The following is a 21,182-nucleotide window of genomic DNA, read 5'->3' as shown; positions in this document are numbered from 1 at the left end:
CATGTTTAGACCAGAGGCTCATATGAAGTCATCCAGGGAGGGAGGAAAGCAAAACCAGTAGTGTGCAGTTTTCCTCACTGTTCAGTGATAGAAGGGGTTACAGTGAAGCTTTGTTGGGATCGAATGCCTACATTAACTAGGGCTGTGAAATTGTGCACACTACTAATTAGAATTAAAGCAGTACTGCATTCTAATGTATTCTAGGGTGGGGGCGAGGTGTTCTTTTTTCTTTTTAAAATCATTTTATTGGGAGCTCGTACAACTCATCACAATCCATCCACCAAACACATTTGTACATTTGTTGCCATCATTCTCAAAACATTTTTGTGAGCCTGTGGTATCAGCTCCTCATTTTCCCCTCCCTCCCCGCCGCCCTTCCCTCACGAACCCTTGATAATTTATAAATTATTATTTTGTCAAAGGGGGTGTTTTTTCATGTCCTTTGTCTTCCTGTAAGTGGAGTCTGTACAAGGCCCCCAAAATTCTAGTGCTTGGCATGAGAGACTCTTCCGCTTAGGGTATAGGCCATACTCACATTTGTTTATAAAAACACTAGCCCGTTTTCGGTTTATCATCAACTTTGAGAGAAGCAGCTTATAGCTATTTTCCAGACATGTTTATAGAGAGGCTTGGGAAATGGTAGAGTTTAAACTAGATAAAAAGAAGGAATTGTTTTCTTGGCAGGCTAAGCAAAGGTTGTAATAGTAATTTTTTTAAAGGAATTCTTTAGAAAAAGTTTTAAAATGTTTGCAAATATTTGAGACCATATTAGAATGTAGATTTTAAGTTCTTTACTCCAGCTCAGTTAGTTCTAGCCAGCTATGTGAGGGCATTCTAAAACAGATACCATTACTTAAAAAATGAATGCTAAATAAAAACTCTACTGTTGAATTAAACTTGCCCCAAATCCTCCTTTTTGCCTTCCTCAGCATACAACCTATCATTTTAAAGCAGTAATTTCCTGTGAAATGTAACTACTAGTAGCAAATAGAAGTGGCAGGCCTATGGCATGTTAAGCAATGTTTGCCAGTAGCTATTCCGAGGATAGCCTCAGAAGAATGCACAGCTTACTGTTAGCTCTAAGAAATCTGTTAGAAGATAGATGATTTAGCTTTGTAAAATCCAAACTTGCTATTGTCTTGTCACTTCAGATTGATCTGTTTTCAATTTTGGTTTTAATTTTAATAGAAACTCTAGTTTGCTATTTGACAAGGCTAACCCACTCTCAGGGCTTCTCTCTGGCCCTGGTTTTTGCCCAGCTCCACTGCGTATTCCCATCTGTGAACTTTTCCTAACCTGTGAAATGGGAATATAGTACCTACTTTGCTGGGTTGTTGTTAGGATAAAATGTATGGAAATGCCCATTTTAGTTTTATCATCTCATTTTTATGGAGCCAGACGTTTTTCTGTGATCTTCCTGATACTTTTCCATTACCATTCTGGCTTGCTTATCTCAAGTCCTGGGCCATTGCTTTGGCTACTTAGAAATGGACCCCAGTTTTACTAGAATCATGTTGTGCATTCTCGTTATGACCCTTCCCCAAAGCAGTATTTTGGGGAGCAGTGCCTCTTGACCTTGACTCATGGTGGAGTATCCAGACTGCAGTTGTGGACCTTCCTTGTGTTTATAGCTTCCATTTGCCCTTGGGTCCGGACTAGGCTTTGGGAGTTTTGAAAAGCCCCCCTGGTGCTTCTAAGTGCATGCAAGCTGAGAATTGCTTGTGGCACGGTACTGTCTCATCTTTGGGCTATATCTGGGCCCCTCCTATGATTTGATGTAACACACCTCATGTCACAGCAGAAAGCATACATTTGAAGCTCCCAGTTGGTGACAGGAGTCATGCTGGAGAGGTACTTCTGAGGAGCAAGTCTGGGGTTTGAGAATGCATACCTCTTGCAGGCTTAACTGTGATTGTGGAGCGGCTTGGCCAGCGGAACCCTAACTTGGAGAGCCTGGGGTACCTCTAGGAGTTATAACAAATCAGGGCTATTGAGCGAAGAGTTTTTGGTATAAATACTTTATTAAAGAAATATTGTTTTCTTGTTTAAAAATACTACATTAGAGAATTTTGTGTTAGCCATCTTTCCTGGGAGAATCACAGTGTAAGATGCTGCCCTGACCTTGCTAGGGCCCCTCAGGCTGTGAATCAGCCGAACATGAATATTAAGAGGAAAAGCCTCCTCCAGTTACTGATGGCCTAACTTGCATTTAACCCAGTCTCTGCCCCCCTTTTTTTTTTTTTTAACCCTGTCTTTTAAGATGACTTTCCAAGCAATGCAAGAGGCACCAGCTGCCCCTCTCAGGGTTGGAGGAAGGGCTGTTGACAGCAGGGTTAAAACAGTGACACCATGTGCGAACAGAATCAACATAAGGATTTTTATTACTCAGAGCCATGGTCAATGTTCTTCACTGGAGGCCACCGGATGAGGTAGGGAAGACATTCCAGAGGAAATTGGTTAATGGGGCAACATTTTTATTTCTGTACACTTACATACAAAGTTTTCCCAAGGTACAACTGATGTGACATCATGCAGACATGGAGCTTTGTGGACAGTCCCGAGCTCGACTTAGGCTGTGCTGAGTGAGCCCCAGCAGACTCATTGCGACCACACGCGCCGCGACAACACAGCTCTTGGGGAAACCTCAGCAGGAGCGGAACACAGGATGGGGAGGGGACTGAACATACCACTGCCTTCCCCAAACGTTACACACACTACAGCAACATGAGGTTTTGTTCCTTGACAAAGGTAAGGGGGTGGGAAGTTCACAAGCTTCATGAATGGCATTTCCAGCTGAACGACTGCTTGGCTCTAGGAAGTGGTCATGTCTGAGTGCAGTACTTCCTCTGCTAGTCTAGTCTTGCTTTCTGTTCTGGGGCCAAGCCCCACTCATCAGCCTGTATCCTCTAAGTACAGGTGATAATGCAGTTTTAGAAAACAACATTGGAAACTTTCCTTATCTCTAGTGTGGATATTTATGTTCGCTGATAAAGGATTCATGTTTAGAAAAGAAAAAATGAAGATTGAGCCCTGTCCGTTGTTCACATTTGTGCATACCTTTTATGGAAAGGGGATCGAAGCTCCCTGATGGTTTCGGAGGTAGGGTGCGCAGAAAAGGGGTGGGGCAGCCAGAAGTATCTCTCTTGGGGTGTTATCTCTGGGGGTGGAGGACTGACTAGAAGTGGCAGGTGCCTGAGAAGGAACCAGCATTGCTGCTTCAAGCACAACTCACGTGAGGGCGAGCTCCAGGGCCAGATGTGGATTGACCTTAGCCCCTGCTGCCTCACCTGGTACCCAATCGCATGGGGGCATTCCCTGCAGAGGAGCTGTTCTGCTTTGGCTGCAGTAGTAAAAATGCTCCTCACAAGCTTCAGCTGTCCTCAGTTGGGACCAGTTGGGAGAGCAGCGCAGTCCCTCCCTTGAGGCTACCTGGGCTGAAGACACATGGGCTGCCTTGCTGAGATATCATCTACTGGATAGTCGGGTCAATAAAGTCTATAAACTCAGGTTCAAAGAATAACACTTCCTCTGTCCCAAGAGCTAGACTTAATTGTAATTTCACTCCTAGTCTTTGATGCCTGGGTCCTGATGGCTAAAGTGTTTACTTAGTATGGTCTTCATTGGGCAACTTCTGTTGTCACTATTTGCCATGAAGAGGCACTGGGGACAGAAGTTGTTACGTATTTAGCCTCACCACCACCTTTCTAGAGGACACCGGCAACTTGTTCTAGCTCCAATAGGTTTCTTAAAAACTACATCACAAGTTTGCAAATCTTCACAACTTAGGTTTATAAACCTTTCTACAGTACCACAAGTGGATCTCAAGGTATCTTGTGCTGAGGGTCTTGGGTGGGGCTCTGTCTTACTTGCCCTGGTCACTGCCTGACCTGGCTGCATATATGTCATGTGCTGCATGTCAGAGTTTGCTGCCAGGTGGTTTTGTAGCAAGGACTCTAAAAAAGGCAAAAGGTATTTTATAGGTTTGGCACATCAAGCTGCCCAATCTAAAGAAAGGCCTTTTTAAAGGTGAATGCAGAGCAACATGGAAACATGGAACAGAAGTGACTCACAAAGGAGCCTGGGATCTGAGCAGGGGCAGTGGGCACAATGACCATCCCTCACGGAGTAGGCAGCTCTGGAGCAGGCTCTTGGATTCTAGGCATCGGCTGTGAGGTGACACGTTCCAGTGCCTTGGGAAGTAGTCTCTCTCCAACCGGGCTCCCACTGATGTATATGCTGTCTTTGCAGAAGGACTAGCATGCAACTGAGCAGGTGAAATCAGCAAAGGGAGGAAGGGACGCGTGCCAACCTCCTTTCTGCCCCTTTGAATCATAGCTGTGGTCAGCTGAAATCACTGGATTGCCCACCACTGACCCGGAGCCCAGCTTCCTTGGGAGAGCAGCAATGATGCATATCACTAGCGAGCAGGTGGGCAGAGGAGGCAGGCACCAGGACCCTCTGCATTCTGGAAGACCTGTAGCTGAAAAAGACCGTTGGCTGTTGGTACAAAGTGGTGTCTACCTGAGCCAGGAGGACTGTACCTTAGAGGATTCAACTGTGAGTGCCAATGGCGCCCAGGCATCCTGGAGCATGCTTTCCACTGAGCTGCCCCTAGAGACAGTTGGGTAAAGCTTGACCTGGAAAGACAGGAGGAAATCCTGTCTTTGATAAAATAAGGAGCAAACTGAAAACCCTCGGCTGACAGGGCAGGAGGAAGGAGCGAAGCTTTGGTTGATTATTGCTTTCCTCGGTTTGTCTTGATGCTCTCAAGAGGCTGTCCATCCAGTGGCCTTGCCCTGTGTCCACCTCTGCACTGACAGAGGGAGGACGAGTCGGAAGTGGATCACAGGAAGACATTGGGAATGACATCGACTGTCCAAAGAGCCCCACCTCTGGGCACAACGTCAGCAAGTCAACAGGTGTCCCAGCTGGTGATTTTTTTCATGGCCTGTGCTGTAGGTTTGGGCGGCAGGTGGCCCTCCTGTGGATGCGTGGTAGGAGTCTATTTCAGTTATTGTCTGATTAGTTTTAGCTCAGGAAGTAGCCATGGTTTCAAGTAGTGCCAGCAAACAAAAAGCTGTCCATGAAAGGGAAATTCATTTTCTGCTGGAGCTAACTCTGGACAATCCCATTACTCAAAACATGAAAATGCTTCAGACACATTGGTTCTGCACAGAAGTAGGCAAACCTGGTGTCAGCCAGACGTGGCCCTCTTACACTCGTCGCTTCAGGTTTGTGATGAATGTTTACACATGTCCCCAAAGCAAAACCAGCATTAAGTACAAAAGATTGACCCTGAAGGAAAGACTAAGCTGGCTTTAATGATAGTTGTGAATTGCTTTCCCTCAAACGCATGGAATACAAGTTTTTAACCTTAGAAAGGGGGGTGAGAGGTGGGGTGCTTTTAAAAAAACCATACACAGGCTCTCTAGCAAAAACCTACATGTTGTACTGTACACGTCACTTGTCTAAGATGCAGTCCTAGAGGTGGGTTAGGTCTCGGCGGCCCAGGGCCACGGAGCAGGGAGAACAGTTGGCTCTCCTGAGTGGTGGTGCTGGGTGAGGAAGAGGCCGCTACGTTTGGTTATTGAAGGCTCATCCTTAGCCTGGCTGTAGCTCGTCCCACAGAGGGGGTCTTGTGTGTGATCAGCAAGAGGAAAAGGATTAAAGTGCTTCTTGTAAAAATGACCAAAATAAATACAACCATTTAATGGCAGAAAAGGAAGTCTTTAAAGGGTTCTTTCCACCGAGCTTGCCTCCTCACACACATGCTGCTAGACTGCGTGGCAGCACACCATCCCTGTGCCAGTTGTCTGTCTGCCCACCATCCTCAGCCCGGGCCTGGGACTCTGTGCGGCCCCCCACATTCCAAGTGAGCGCGCCCACCCTGCCTGCAGGCCTACATGGTCTTCCTGCCATTCGCCGTGGTGCTCTCGGGCTGCAGGGCCTCCCCCGCAGCCAGGGCCGCGTCGTGCAGCCCGGAGTAGTCCTTCAGCTCGGCGTTGGTGAGGAGCAGGGGCTGCTCACCTTTCTTGTGCGGCAGCAGTGGCTGCCGGGTATAGTGCTCGCCGTTGGAGATGTTCTCAGGCAGATTCTGGTGCCTGCTCTCGGGGAGCAGGAGGATGCAGATAATACAGATGAGTGTGCAGCAGGCAAAGATGATGTGGTGCAGGAAATAGCCTTTCTGGTTGTGCAGCTCGATGATGGGTGCCGTCAGCATGCCGAAACCTGCACTGGCCAGCACCAGCCCCAGCCCGCCGCATCTGCAGGACAGAACAGTTAGTGGCCCTTCCCTGGCCAGCCCACAGCCCGGCTGCTTCTCAAAATGCTGGGAGCACCCACCATAGAAAAGGAGCCGGGGCAGAGCCCCCAAGCAAATGCAACTGAGACCGTCTACACACCTGACATCCCCAACTACCTCTGCTAGCCATCGCTGTATCACTTCCCATTTGGCTCAGACTTTCCTCAGCATTTCACGAGTTGTTTGCTTAAGTTTTTTTAAAAATCATTTTACTAGGGGCTCATACAACTTATCACAATCCATACATACATCAATTGTGTAAAGCACATTTGTACATTCATTGTCCTCATCATTCTCAAAACATTTGCTCTCCACTTAAGCCCCTGGCATTAGGTCCTCATTTTTCCCCTTCTTCCCCCCTCCCCCCTCCCTTATGAACCCTTGATAATTTATGAATTATTATTTTGTCATATCTTGCCCTGTCCGATGTCTCCCTTCACTTAAGTTTGTTTTTAAAGGAAGCTTTTTTAGATAACTGTAAAAAGAAAATGAGCAACACTGGTCATCAATGACTATGCAAAACAAAATGTTACAGAGTAATGCAAGTTCCCTGAGGCTTCCTATTCTATGATAAAATAAAGGTTGGGGGTTACTATGATATCAAGCTCTTATTAAACACCAGCAGCAGAGGAGACTTCTTCCTGCTGTAATGTAAGGTCTTGACAGGTAATTTATAAGAAGACAACATCCCTGCCCCACCTGCGTCTACCATGCCTGGTGTTTGTTGACCGCTTTGCTGCAATGTGAACCCGTCAGTCAGAAACCTAGGGAGCACTTCTTCCAACCCTGTCGCATAGAACTGATGCAACGGCAGTGGTTTGTTCTTGCTTGTTTGTTCTACCATCTGTTTTCTAAAATCTGTCTGTGCATCTCCAGATCTCTGGGAAATGCTGTGCAGAAGGCTCACAGAACCAGACCAGACCCAGACTGTGGTGCTCCTGAAGCCTGAGCTGGTGACCTCTGCCCCATTTACTGTGAGAGGCCTTCCAAGATTGCCACGTTAATGGAATGCCTTATAGCTCCAACAGCTGTTCTTTGGCATGAAGGTACATTCGGGGCATGTGATGTTTGCTGCCCCTGAAGGGGCAGGGCATTGCTGGGCTGCAGCAGAGAGTAGTGTTCCCATGGCACGTGATCTGTACCTCACAGTCTCCAGCTGTAGGGCTACCCTGGAAAGACGGGGTGAGAGCTTGTGCTAGGGAGCAGAATTACCCAGCTCCCGGGAGGAGAACCAGGCCCAGCAGTCAGGAGCTCCAGGGACACCTATTCTAGCTGGCCTGAGGAGGAGCTTTCTAGTGGAAATGCACAAGAAGAATTCACCTCTTAACAACATGGCTTTCTTCCTTAGATGCACTTAGCAGTAGGAGCTAAACGAGAGCTCCCTGAAGTAGAAGGTAGGAGATAGGATTCTTTTGGTCCTACATAAGAAGAGACTATTTCACAAGGTCACAAACTTTTGGAGCTTCCAAAAGTTTGTGGCAAAATGGAGTTTCAAAGATAATGAACATTTCCACAAAGGAGAAGATCTGCCCCTCCCCCCTGCCATACAAGATTCATACATATAAATCCATTATATGTCTCTAAACAAGGAAGAAAGAATAGAAAAATGAAAGTTCAGAACATTCCACTCTCATGTCCACTAAGCCCCCCTGGAAGAAGCACTCCAACACTCAAGATTTAATGATTCTAAATTATATAATCCAAATCCAAAGGAGGGAATAGTGTCAGAGCTTAAACTGAAATTCTGGTGTGCAGAAGGCTGTGGATGACAGTGGAAGCCCAAAATACATTTGCAGGGTCTCCACAGGGAACACGCCTCGGTGATTTCCCTCTAACCATAATTGGGGGATGGTTATCACACAGAGTATTGGAGATATATCCCTTCTGGTATACTTTGTGTTTGATCTGGTTTTTAATATCTATATTTCATATTGGGATATGTCTGTGTTATAGTTTGCCATTGTTGGTAGCCTTCTTGACTCTCTGTTATGTGCGTTTCTATGTTTTGTGGTATATGAAGCCCAGGATAGGTGGGAACCATCGAGACAACAACTGGAATAAGGATACCTGTGAGGTATGGTGGGAGACTGTCAGGGGAGCTGATGTCAAGGATTTAAAGAAGGAGGAAAATGTTTTGGAACTGATTGGAGTAGTAATTGTACAACACTGCTTAATATAATTGAACTATGAGGGGTATGATGTCTGGATTAGCTCCTAATAAAATGGTTTTTTGGGAAAGAAAAAAAAGAAGATTGCAGTCACAATGGCATTTAAAACAATCAAATTCTTAGAAATAAGTTTAACAAAAGAAACACAAACTTGTATCCTGACATCTACAAAACAATGTTGATCTTTCCCTACCAAAAGCCAAGTAGATATTGTTTGCTAAAACATGATAAGCTAATTCTAAAATCTATATAGAAATTCAAAGAATCCATATTAGTAAATAATTTTGGAAAATGGCCAAGTTGGAGAAATTAACTTCCAAATTTCAAACTTACTGTACAACTACAGTCATCCAGGCAGTATGGTATTGATAAACATGCATCATTTGGGGAAAAAAAGGAAAGTTAACAAATAAACCTTTACATTATAGTCAACTTACTTTTTATGAGGGCAAATCCAATCATGTATAGTATGGTGCAATGAGTCCCATTATGTGGCGCTTTGCCCATTGTTTGGAAAAACACATTGGCAGATGTTTCCTGTAAGACCTGAGGAGTTACGGTGGCCTTCCTTTTCCTCCCCAGAGAGTTTGTTACTTTTGCTTAGGTTGATTAAATATCTCTTGGGTAACTGTAAACAATTTGGTTTGATACATTTTGTCTGGGCCGGAACTGCAGCCTGCCCTGTGATTGCTAGGTACCTTGCGGTGATTGGCAATATGCAAATGAGGCATCTGTAGCTTCCTAATAAGGTGTTTGTTCCCATCCCACCAGCTGTTCCCCCCTCCCTCCCGTGGGAGGGCGCATGCCTTCACATTGACCAGAAGTTGTGACTATAAGCAGCCAACCACAAGGAGACTTTCAAGACAGAAAAAAGGAGGAAGATGGACAGCAGGAAGAAGCAGAAGGAAGGAAGGAAGAGCAGAGAAGAGGTAGACAACCTTCGAAAAGAGCTGGCCAGGGGTCAAGGGCTGTGGCACTGAGGATTCCTGTGAGGAGGCTGGAAGGAGGCAAAGCAACAGGCCCAGAACGGCCCCGCAGCCGAGCTGGTGGTAAACGATGTCAGAGCTGAGAGGAGCACGTCCTGAGGGAAACGTGAGGAGGCCTGTCCTTGGAGAGCAGAGAGCAAGCCTGTCACGTCAAAACGAGCTTTGAACGCTGCCCTGAAGCAAAAAAGAAAGGTGCCCGGCACTGAAGGCAGACTTTCCTTCCATGCTTCCTGATGTAGAGCTCGAGTTGTAGCCTGGTGTCCCTGCTCCTGTGTCGTGCCATTGCTTTCTTCGTGAACTGCTTCACTGTCAGTACGTGCTCGGAAGTTCTCGGTGCTTAATGGATGGTCACACCTAGCCCACAAGTAGTGCCTTGGGGAGGATGGCCTGTGTCAGACCTGGTGAAAAACGTGGGGAGCAGACGCATGTTTGACCTTTCCACCAATCCGCGTCATTCTCTTCCCTGACGTTAGGCGGGTTCTGATGCTACTCCTCCTGTTCCCACCACTTTGCAGACACTCTTCTCCATAAGTGGTGCGGAGACACGAGAGAGCCACTTGCAAACATGACGTTACACTCTTACTTCACACCATCTACAAAAGTCAGTTCAAAGTAGCACACAGGTAAATGTAAGAGCTAAAGCCATCACTATTCTAGAGGAAAATGTGGGAGAAAATCTTTGTGATCTTCAGTGAGCAATGACTGTACAGATGACACCAAAAGCAGAATCCATAAAAGAAAACAAGAAGACAATCCATTTTTTAAAAATGGGCAAAAGATCCAAACATTTGAATTGACACTTCTCCCAAAGAAGTGACACCAATGGCCAATTAGCACATGAGAAGATGCTCAACATCGAAATGCACAGCTGCTCTTGGTTGTTCTGCTCTGGAGTGGTTGGTGGGCTTAAACTGCCGACATTCTGGTTAGCAGCTCAAAGCAAAACCTACCACGCCACCGCGGCTCTTTTACATGTCCATGATGCCTTAATTTACAAGTTGAAGAACATCAGGGGGCAAGTCTTGCCTCCATGTAGTGCTTTGGGAGTGCAGACATTTTATTATTTCCTGATTACAAGTCGTAACATGAAACTAAGTTTTAAGGGTAGAAAAATGTATGTGTGTTGTTACTGTTGTGTGCCATTGAGTTGATCCCAATTCATAGTGATCACGTATCTAATAGGGTTTCCTAGGCTGCACCCCTTCTGGTTGCATACTGCCAAGCTGTTTCTCCTGTGGATCTGTTAGTCGGTTCAAACGGCTGATCTTTTACAGAACTTCTGAGGCAGTAAATCTTTACAGGAGCAGTTAGTCTCCCAGGGAGCAGCTGCTGCGTCTGACTAGCTGATAAACAGTCTGACGCGCACCCAACAGTGCCATTGGGGCCCCTGTGCTGTTAGGTGCTATGAAGTTGGTTCCGATTCATAGTGCCCTCATGTACAACGGTATGAACCAGTGCCTCTTCCTGCACCATCCTCACATTGGTTCTCTGACGTTTGAGCCCACTGTTACAACCACTCTGTCAATTCATCTTGTCCGGGGCTTTCCTCGTTTTCACTGCTCCTCAACTTTATCAAGCACAATGTCTTTTTCAGGACTGGCCTCTCCTGACAATATGTCCAAAGTATTACGATGAAGTCTTCCTATCCTTGCTTCCAAGGGGCATGCTGCCTCATCCGAGGCAGATTTGTGTGCTCTTTTGGCAGTTCGTGGTACTTTCAATATTCTCCACCAGCACTATAATTCAAATGCCTTGAGTTTTCTTTGGCCTTCCTTATAAAATGTGCTCCTTTCACATGCGTACGAGGCAAATGAAAATACTCTGACTTTGGCCAGGCACATCTTAGTCCTCCAAAAAAACCCTTGTTTTCAATACTTTAAAGATGTTTGTGCAACAAATGTACCCAAAAGCAATGCATTGTTTGATCTCTTGACTGCTGCTTCCATGAGAATTGATTGTGAAGCCCACCAAGACGAAACCTTGGACAGCTTCAGTCTTCTCTCTGTTTACCCTGCAGTTACATATTGGTCTAGTTGTGAGGGTTTGGGTCTTCTTTGCATGGACTTGTCATCCGTACTACAGAGTGCCGTCAGCAAGTGCCTCAGGTCCTCACTCTCAGCAGACATGAGTCATCTGCGTCGCAGGTTATTGATAAGCCTTCCTCCAATCTTGATGCCATATTCATCTTCATACAATCCCGGGCGCCTTGACTGATGTATAAGCAGATCTAATTATTAGAAGTAACAAACCTGAATGAAGAATTCCAGAAACTTGATAATCATTCAGTTAAATACACGAACCTCATCATCTTGCATTTTAACACCTCCCATGGTTCACTTTTATTTTTCTTTTTTCTCTCTTTTATATTATATAGTTTATCCTTGTTACATTTCGTTTAAAATTTTTTTCCTTGTTATATTTCTATAACGTAAACATGAACAACAAAAAACTCAAACCAATTATGCTGAAGTTGAATTTATGTCAGAGTAGTAGAGCGCCGTTCCATAGAATGGTCTATGGTTGACAAGAAGGGAACATAACAGATCAGCAACGGGAGCAAAGCCAAGCCACAAACCCCCTGAGGAGACCCCCAAATAGACTTCAGGCAGTTCCTGGAACCCCCCAGGAACAGTGGGGAGATAGTCATAAAGGTCAGCAGACAGACCTGGAATTATTTATGCTTTTTCGGTTTTGTTTTGTTTTTGTTAGTTATTATTATTTTTCTTTATATAGACATTTTTTTTTCCTATTTATTCATTGTGTTTCTTTTTGTATTGTCTACATTATTGTTGTCCTGCCTACCTATGTAAGCATGGGCATGGGAAGCAAGCCCCAGGTGAAAGCAAGATTCTGGAGGGACTTGGGTGGAGGAGGAGGTGGGGGAAGGGAGCAGCGAGCAAACAATGCTACAGACAGGGGAACAACTAGGGAATTAAAATCAACAATGAGGAGGATGCAGAGATCCCCGTGGTGTTGGAGCAACAGCAATCTAGCTGAGGGGAATTACTAAGAGGCAGAAGAAGGGCAAGCATGATGGTGGGGGAGGAAGGTAAAAAGAAACAGGAAAAATCTAGGAAGCAAAGCTATGGATAGAAGTATAAGCATAGGTGGACACTTATGTAAATATATTAATTCATAAAAATAGAGGCATTGGCATAGGTATATATATTTATATGGCAATACATTGAGGAAGTGGATGGACTTTGGGCCTCTGCTCAAGCCCTCCCTCAAGGTAAGAACACTTTGTTCTAACAACCTGGCATTCCATGATGCTCACCCGCTCGGCATGATCGCTGAAGAGAAAATGGTGAAGCAAATGTGGTGAAGAAAGCTGATGGTGGCCTGGCTATCAAAAGATATAGTGTCTGGGGTCTTAAAGGCTTGGCATTAAACAAGTGGCCATCTAGCAGAGAAGCAGCAAGCCCACATGGAAGAAGCACACCAGCCTGCGCGGTCATGAGGTGTCGACGGAATCAGGTAACAGGCACCAGAAGACCCAAAACAAACAAAGAAATAAACAAACAGAAAAAACATATTGTTGAGAACAAGGAGGGTCAGAGCAGAGACCCCAAATCCATCTATAGACAAGTGGACATCCTCTCACAGAAAGGTCAAAAGGGACGGATGAGTCAACCAGGGTGAAGTATCGCACCAACGAAACACAATATCCTCTGGTTTCTTGAGGCTTCCCCACCTCCCACTATCATGAACCCAGTCTTGCCTTTCACTTTGGGATAGACTGGCGCATGTACACCGGTAACATAAAAGAGCTAATAACACATGGAATCCAGGTCAGATAAACCTCTCAGGAACAGAAATGGGAGTAGCAATACCAGAATGGTAGGGGGAAGGTGGGGAGAGGAGGGTGGAAGAAACCAGGGGTGGGGATGAGGGGTAGGGGGGGGAGACAGCAGTCAGTGTAAGATAAGAAATTAATAATAATTTATAATTTATCAAGGGATCACGAGGGTGGGATGGGGAAAGAGAAGGTAAAAAGAGGAGCTGAAACCAAGGGCACAAATAGAATGTAAATGTTTAGAAAATAATGATGACAACATATGTACAAATACGCTTGATACAATTGATGTATGGATAAGATATATAAGATAAAATGTATGGAGATGATGTATAAGAGCCCCCAATAAAAGTGATCTTAAAAATATGTATATAGATATAAAATGAAAAAATTAAAAGGACACAGCCTGAAAAAATACTATGAAGCAGTTCTACTTCGTACACATGATGTTGCCAAGAGTAAGAATATCTTGATCAACTTGATAATTGGAAAAAACAAAAAGAGTGTTCAATGGTTGAATATTTTTAAGTACAAGTTTGTCCCTGACTTACAATATATTCAAGTTATGACAAACTAGACTATGACCATCTGGTGGTTTTTTTTGTTGTTGTTCTGTTTTTTGGCATACTCTATTGTTAGTAATATGTACTACATACCATTGTAACAATGCATAATTTGCTGATGTTATCGTTCTTAAATATTTACTTGCAGACTCTCAATTTTATAATTAACCGTTATAAACACTGCTGTATAATAAGCTATGGATTGGTCTACAATGAAGTCTGTTGGGAGAGATAATTAATAATGGAAATTTAGGCAATGCTCCGCTCTAACAAGCACTCTCCAAGCATTTGGTCAGGATAATAAGATGGACAGGTGGAAAAGATCAGTAGAAACATCATTCATATTGCAAGAATGCTTAATTTAGTGCTTGAAATCATTGATGTGCAACAGTTCATAGATCACAAAAAAAGGATTTGCTAGATCAGGATTAGTGGATTTTGAAAATGAAAGAAATGCTGAAGAAGAAGGAGAAATTTTCAAAATTTTTAAAGAGCATGAGGTAGCTAAAGTCTTTTTCTAAATTAAATTAGGGGCTGTAGTTCTTGAAAACATGGGCCCAAATGCCGAACACTGGTGGGCAGTGTTAAAGCTGGTGGGCAGATCTGGGCAACAGTGAAATATATGAAGAAGGAAAAGAAAAGAAACTAGCCATAGGGACAATTCTCGCTAATGTTCTAACTAGAAATGCTATCTCCATTTCCAAGGATAATCTAGATGATTCAGAAACTTCTGTAAGTAGTTTTCTGACAAAATGTAACCGTCATACAACTTCTATTCAATGTCAGAGCAAACTTTTATGACTTGTATATTTTTAATGTATGTGTGTATGAAAAGACTAATATTATCTGTACACTTATTTGTGGTATTTCCAACTATTAAACACAAATGAAATCAGATTTATAAAGATACTGATCATAAAACACTAGAACTGGATTAACTGTGAAAAAAGAAAACAGTGAGATAGAAACACTGGAACCAAGTCAGCGATCTTGAAGATGAATACTCAAATGGAGAAGATCTTGAACCATTCACAGAATACAACAAGCCGTTTCAAAATTGGAAAGAAATCACCTAAACAATCTACAAAGAAGAAAGTGTAACTTCAACAAAACAAAGCAACGAGAGTATCAAGAAGACAGCCAAGTAACAACAGGAACAGAACACAGAAAGTCATCATGAATACGGAAACCAGTAGCGCCATGAAAAAATAACAAAATGACACACCAACAAATTCCTATTTATCAATAACAGTACCGAATGTAAATGAATGGAATCTACCAGTTTTTTTAAAAAGTCTAACAGCATGGATTTTTTAAAAAGGGAACTTTTAATATGCTGCTTCCAAGAAACACACAATTCCACCCTGTCCTACATGGTCACTATGAGTTGGCATAAACTTGATGGCAGTGAGCTTGTTTCTTTTGCAGGACAGAAATAAGTGAATGCGAACGTTTTTTGAAACTATAGGGAAAAAAAAGATAAAAAGTTCTTTGAAAAGGTTAACAAAATCGATAAACCACTGGAAAATCTAAGGAAAGGAATGAGGGAAAAAAATTCTATGAATAAGAAATGAAATGAATTGTATTACAACAGAACTAAATGAGATACAAAATAATCACACAATATTAAGACAAATTGTACTCTAACCAATTTGAAACCCTAGAGGAAATGGATAGATTCCTAGAAATGCATTATTTACCTAAATTTCCACAGAATGATGTAGATAATCTCAACAAGCCTGTAACACGGGAGTAGATCCAGTCATAAAAGAACTCCCAACATGACAACTCCAGATCCCGATGGTTTCACTGGGGGAGTCTATCAAGTAGTTAGAGAAGACTTCATGCCACTTTTATATAAATTATTTCACAATACACATATGGACAATATACTGGTAAACTCATTTTTATTAATACAACAGCACAATAATATTGGTGTTTAATATTTACTTCACTGTTCCAATATTTATGTGCTGGTACCAAACTAATTCTATGATACCTAAACCAGGCAAATACAGTACAAGAATTGAAAATTATACACCAATATATTTAATGAATATAGATGCCAAGATCTTAAAAAAAATACTACCCAACAAAATTCAAATAAGTATCAAAAAAAATAATTTATCACAATCAAGTGAGAGTCATACCAACTATGCAAGAATGGTTTAATATTAGAAACCCCAATCAATGTAATTTACCACATAAACAAAATAAATGAGAAGAACCATATAATTATATCAATAGAAGCAGAAAAGGCATATGATGAAATTCAACATGTATTCCTGATGAAAACACTCAATATAGTAGTCATATAAGGGAAATGCCTCATCATAATAAAAGTCATAAATATGAAACCTGTATCTCACTTAATGTAAAGAAACTGACATTATTTCCACCTTGAATAAGCACCAGAAAAAGTTGTCCTTTATCATAATTTTAATTTAATATAGTCCTGGAAATTTTAGCAAGAGCCACAAGACATTAAAAAGATATTAAGAGTATCCATATGGGCACAGAAGAAATAAAATCTATTTGCAGATGATATAACCTTATATCAGAAAATCCCAAAGGTTCAATTTAAAAATTGCTTGAATCAAATGTGACGAAGAAAGCTGATGGTGCCCGGCTATCAAAAGATATAGCGTCTGTGGTCTTAAAGGCTTGAAGGTAAACAAGCGGCCATCTAGCTCAGAAGCAACAAAGCCCACAGTGAAGAAGCACACCAGCCCGAGCGATTATGAGCTGTCAAAGGGATCAGATATCAGGCATCATCAGAACAAAAAATCATATCATTGTGAATGAGGGGGTTAGTGTGGAGTGGAGACCCAAAGCCCATTTGTAGGCCAATGGACATCCCCTTACAGAAGGGTATCAGGGAGGAGACGAGCCAGTCAGTGTGCAATGTAGCAAGGATGAAACATGCAACTTTCCTCTAGTTCTTAAATGCCCCCCCCCACCCCACTATCATGATCCTAATTCTACCTTACAAATCTGGCTAGACCAGAGGATGTACACTGGCACAGATAGGAACTGAAAACACAGGGAATCCAGGACAGATGGTCCCTTCAGGACCAGTGGTGAGAGTGGCAATACTGGGAGGGTGAAGGGAAGGTGGGGTAGAAAGGGGGAACCTATCACAAGGCTCTACATATAACCTCCTCCCTGGGGGATGGACAACAGAAAAGTGGGTGAAGGGAGACATCGGACAGTGCAAGATATGACAAAATAATAATTTATAATTTATCAAGGGTTCATGAGGGAGGGGAGAGGAAGGGAAAAAATGAGGAGCTGATGAGGGCAATGAATGTACAAATGTGCTTTACACAATTGATGTATGTATGGATTGTGATAAGAGTTGTATGAGCACCTAATAAAATGATTTTTAAAATTTTCTTGAATTAATTGAAAATTTTGAAAGTATAGCAGGCTATAAAAGATCAATATAGCTGATACTAAGGGCTCAAGCAGAAAGCAAATGTTTTGAGAATGATGATGGCAACAAATGTACAAATGTGCTTGGCACAATGTATGTATGTATGGATGGATTGTGATAAGAGTTGTACGAGGCCCCAATAAAATGAATTTTAAAAAAAGATCAATATATAGAAATCAGTTGGAATCTTGTGTATTAAAGATGATGATACCAAAAAAGATATCAAGAGAACAATGCATTTTACAATAACTACACAAAAGATAAAATATTTAGGAATAAATCTTACCAGAGAAACATGTAAAACTACAAAATACTCTTAAGAAACTGAAGGAAACTTATACAAATGGAACAAGTTACCATGTTCGTGGGTAAGTAGATTAAACATTGTGAAAATGTCAATATTACAAAAAATAATTTATAAATTCAATCCAATTCTGATCCAAATCCCACCACAGTTCTTCAAAGAAATGTGAAACTAATCACCAACTTTATATGGAAAGGAAAGAAGCCTAGTATAAATAAAACACTATTAAAGAATAAAAACAAAGTAAGAGGCCTTCCACTCCCAGACCTTAAACCTACTATATAGCCATGGTCAGCAAAACAGCCTGGTAGGGGTACAGTGATAGATACGAAGACCAATGAATTAGAATTGAGAACCCAAAATATAACCAAGTACCTATATACACCTAACTTTTGATAAAGGACTAAAACACAGTAAATGGGCAAGGGCTGGCCTTTTCAACAAATGGTGCTGGAAAAACCATATGTTCACCTGTAGAAGAATAAACCAGGACCCACACTTCACACTTGTACAGAAATGAACTCAAGATGGATCAAAGACCTAACTACAAATCACACCATTATAAAGACTATTAATGAAAAAATAAGGGAAAATGTAAAAGATTCAATGAAAGGCATAAACACCTACTGAACATAATGAATAATATCCATACTACAAAGCAAAATAAAGAATCAGGGCCTGTGACATTTATGCACACCAAAGTATTTCATCAAGAATCAACAAAGAACTCACACATTGGGGAAAAATATTCAGTAATAATATATCAGAGAAAGGGCCGATCTCCAAAATTTATAGAAAACTACAGCAGCTTACCAACAACAAAATGCAAATAACCCAATCGACAAATGGGCACAAGACACGAATAGACAATTTACCAAAGATGACATTCAGACAGGCAACAGTCACAGGAAGAAATGTTCATGATCATCAGTCTATGATCATTAGAGAAATACAAATGAAAACAACAATGAGATAGCATCTTTCACTGACACTTCTAGCGAAATCCAATAAAACAAAATCATAAATGGTGGAGAGGAACACTTTTACATTGCTGATGGGACTGTAGAATTGTACAACCACTAGGAAACCAGTATGACTCTTCCTTAAATAGAGCAAGTAGAAGTACCTTATGACCCAGAAATCTCTCTCCTGGGTGTATACCCTAAAGAAATGAAGAATACAACAGGCACTGACATACGCACACCTGATTATTGCAGCAATTTCCATATTAGCAAAACCGAGAAAACAACAAAAACAATCCCAATTATAGAGGAATGGATAATCAAGCTCTAGTACAGTGGTTCTCAACCTGTGAGTTGCGACCCCTATGGTGTGTGTGTGTGTGTGTGTGTGTGTGTGTGTGTGTGTCAAAGGACCCTTTTATAGGGGTCGCCCGATTCATAACAGTAGAAAAATTACAGTTATGAAGTAGCAACGAAAATAACTTTATGGGTGGGGGTCACCACAACCTGTGGAACTGCATGAAAGGGTCATGCCATGAGGAAGGTGGAGAACCACTGCTCTAGTACATTCATAATACTAAGCATCAATAAAAAGTAATGACAACTTTCTTAAACATCACAAGATGTGAACAAAACTAGAAAAACATTTTGCTTAGCAAACTCAGTCAAGTTTACAAAGGTAAGTATTTAATAACACCATTGTTGTAAAGAAAAAACGAAGCAAAAGAAACAAGGTTTATACACCGATAAGACTTTGATGACTATGAGGAGGCCAATGTGGGGCAGAAACGGGGAGAACAGGATTGTTGAGTGGGGTGGGAGGAGGGGGTGTGGGGGGAGAAAAAGAGCAACATCTATGGAGGGTTTAATAGGATATTGTTGTTGATTTCATTTCTTGAGATGGGCTCTGTCAATAACTATAGTATGTGTGACAGTTTTCTGTGCCAACATGGCACCCATAAGAAGATATGGGTGAAGTCTAGCCTGTCAATCAGGTCACAGCTTGATGGTGCCTCCCTGTGGGTGTGGTCTTTTCATAAAGAGGATCTAGGGAACCTCCTCTCTTTCTCCCTTCACCTTCCTGTTTATGCCATGTGGAGACTTGCACAAGCTCCGGAGATGCATCTACTGCCACTGGATCTATACTCTGCACCCACTGGCCTGTGACCTTCCTGCATCTTGTATCATTGCATGTAGCTGCGTGATCTGAAGCAGGACTTATGCACTATCATTGCATGTAGCTGCGTGATCTGAAGCAGGACTTATGCACTATCAGACTTATGGGCTTGATCAGGACGGGGCTGGGATGTTTATTTCATGTACAATTATTCCTTGATATAAAGCTCTATCTTATACACATGGAGGAGTGTCACCAGATTTGTTTCTCTAGTCAACCCAGCCTAACACACTAAGTTTCTTTAAAAACCAAATAAACAAATGGGACTAACACTACCTCATGTGAATTTCTAAGAGAGTGTTCTAGTTAATGGAATCAAAAGGAAACTAGAGAAAACAACAACAACAACAACAACATAGTTTCAGAAATACACATAATTAATACCAGGTGAGACTGCATTTAGTCAAGGTTTAAAAGCACTGAAAAGTTGGTCAAAGATTTGAACCAGAAAACAACAACAAACTGAAAGTAAAAGGCTGTAATAATGAAAACTGAAAGAAAAAAAAAGGGATTCAATGCACATCAGAACTAAGTAGTGATGAAGCCACTGGAAAACAACTCCATAATAAGTCGGACTCCTGCAGCTCATCAGGCCTTTCTTCTGAGGTGCCTCTGGGTAGACTAGAACTATTTTGTTAGCCACTGAACATATTCGTTGTTTGTACCACACATCAAGGGTAGTCAAATCTGTACTAATAGTTCAGAAATAAATATAAGCCCACCTCCATTGAGTCAATTCTGACTCACAGCGAGCCTATGTCGGGGTTCTGAGACCATAAAGGAGCAGAGCCTCATCTTTCTCCTGTGGAGCAGCTGGTGGTTTTGAACCACAAGCCTTCATTTACCTGATTGTGGCATCAAGACTCCTTAGACTTAAATACAGCTGACAAAACATTTTAGGTGGGAATAACACTATAAAATAGCCCACAACCCCAGAGGGGCCAACATAGCCATCACATGCAGACTCCCTGGCCTGTGATGGCGTGCGTGTGCTTGCTCCTCCGTGTGAAAAAACAAGGTTGGGAGCAGGGAAGGGTGCTATAAGGCTGACCTCTGGGTTGATCTTTGCCAAACTCACAATTTATATTTTAAATGAGCATGTGATTTTAAAATGCTAATGATAGTCCTATAAGAAATTCAGTGTGATATGACTCAAGATGAGATCTCTGGCAAGTCATGGACAGCCATTCTCAAGAAAGCAATATGCCACTGCAATTAAGGGATGCACTTTTGACTTAGAGCATATCCTTTTGTTAGGCTGGTATCTCCAAAGATGAAAAGAATTAGAGTGCCCACATCCCCATGGCTAAGGAACAGTGCCAAGAAAGGACCAAACCTGCATTGCTGCTCTTGTTGGGGACCTTTGAGTGATCTTGATGGCCTATCACAGAGTAGAACTACTCTGAATTTTCCTTAGCTGCAATCTTTACAGAAGCAGATCCCCAGGCCTTCCCCCTGCCACCCTCCTTTTTATCTTTCTTTTCTTTTT

At 42.3% G+C, this 21,182-nt stretch overlaps 1 protein-coding gene across 1 annotated transcript in view; it reads right to left on the bottom strand.

The window, feature by feature from the left end:
• Positions 1 to 2,363: 2,363 nt before the first annotated feature.
• Positions 2,364 to 21,182, bottom strand: part of SLC22A23 (solute carrier family 22 member 23) — a gene marked incomplete at its 5' end in the record, with an annotated part of 279,935 nt that continues 261,116 nt past the window's right edge. Inside the window, one exon of the mRNA XM_045292234.1 lies at positions 2,364 to 6,263. Coding sequence (XP_045148169.1) covers positions 5,900 to 6,263 — 364 coding nt within the window. The remainder of the gene's footprint in view (positions 6,264 to 21,182) is intronic.

The sequence above is a fragment of the Echinops telfairi genome, unplaced genomic scaffold (genome assembly GCF_000313985.2).
Source record: "Echinops telfairi isolate 266 unplaced genomic scaffold, ASM31398v2 ScPeMD7_655;HRSCAF=1070, whole genome shotgun sequence".
Taxonomy (NCBI): domain Eukaryota; kingdom Metazoa; phylum Chordata; class Mammalia; order Afrosoricida; family Tenrecidae; genus Echinops; species Echinops telfairi.
Note: the sequence above shows the minus strand (reverse complement) of the source record. Positions and strands in the feature narration are given on the sequence as shown.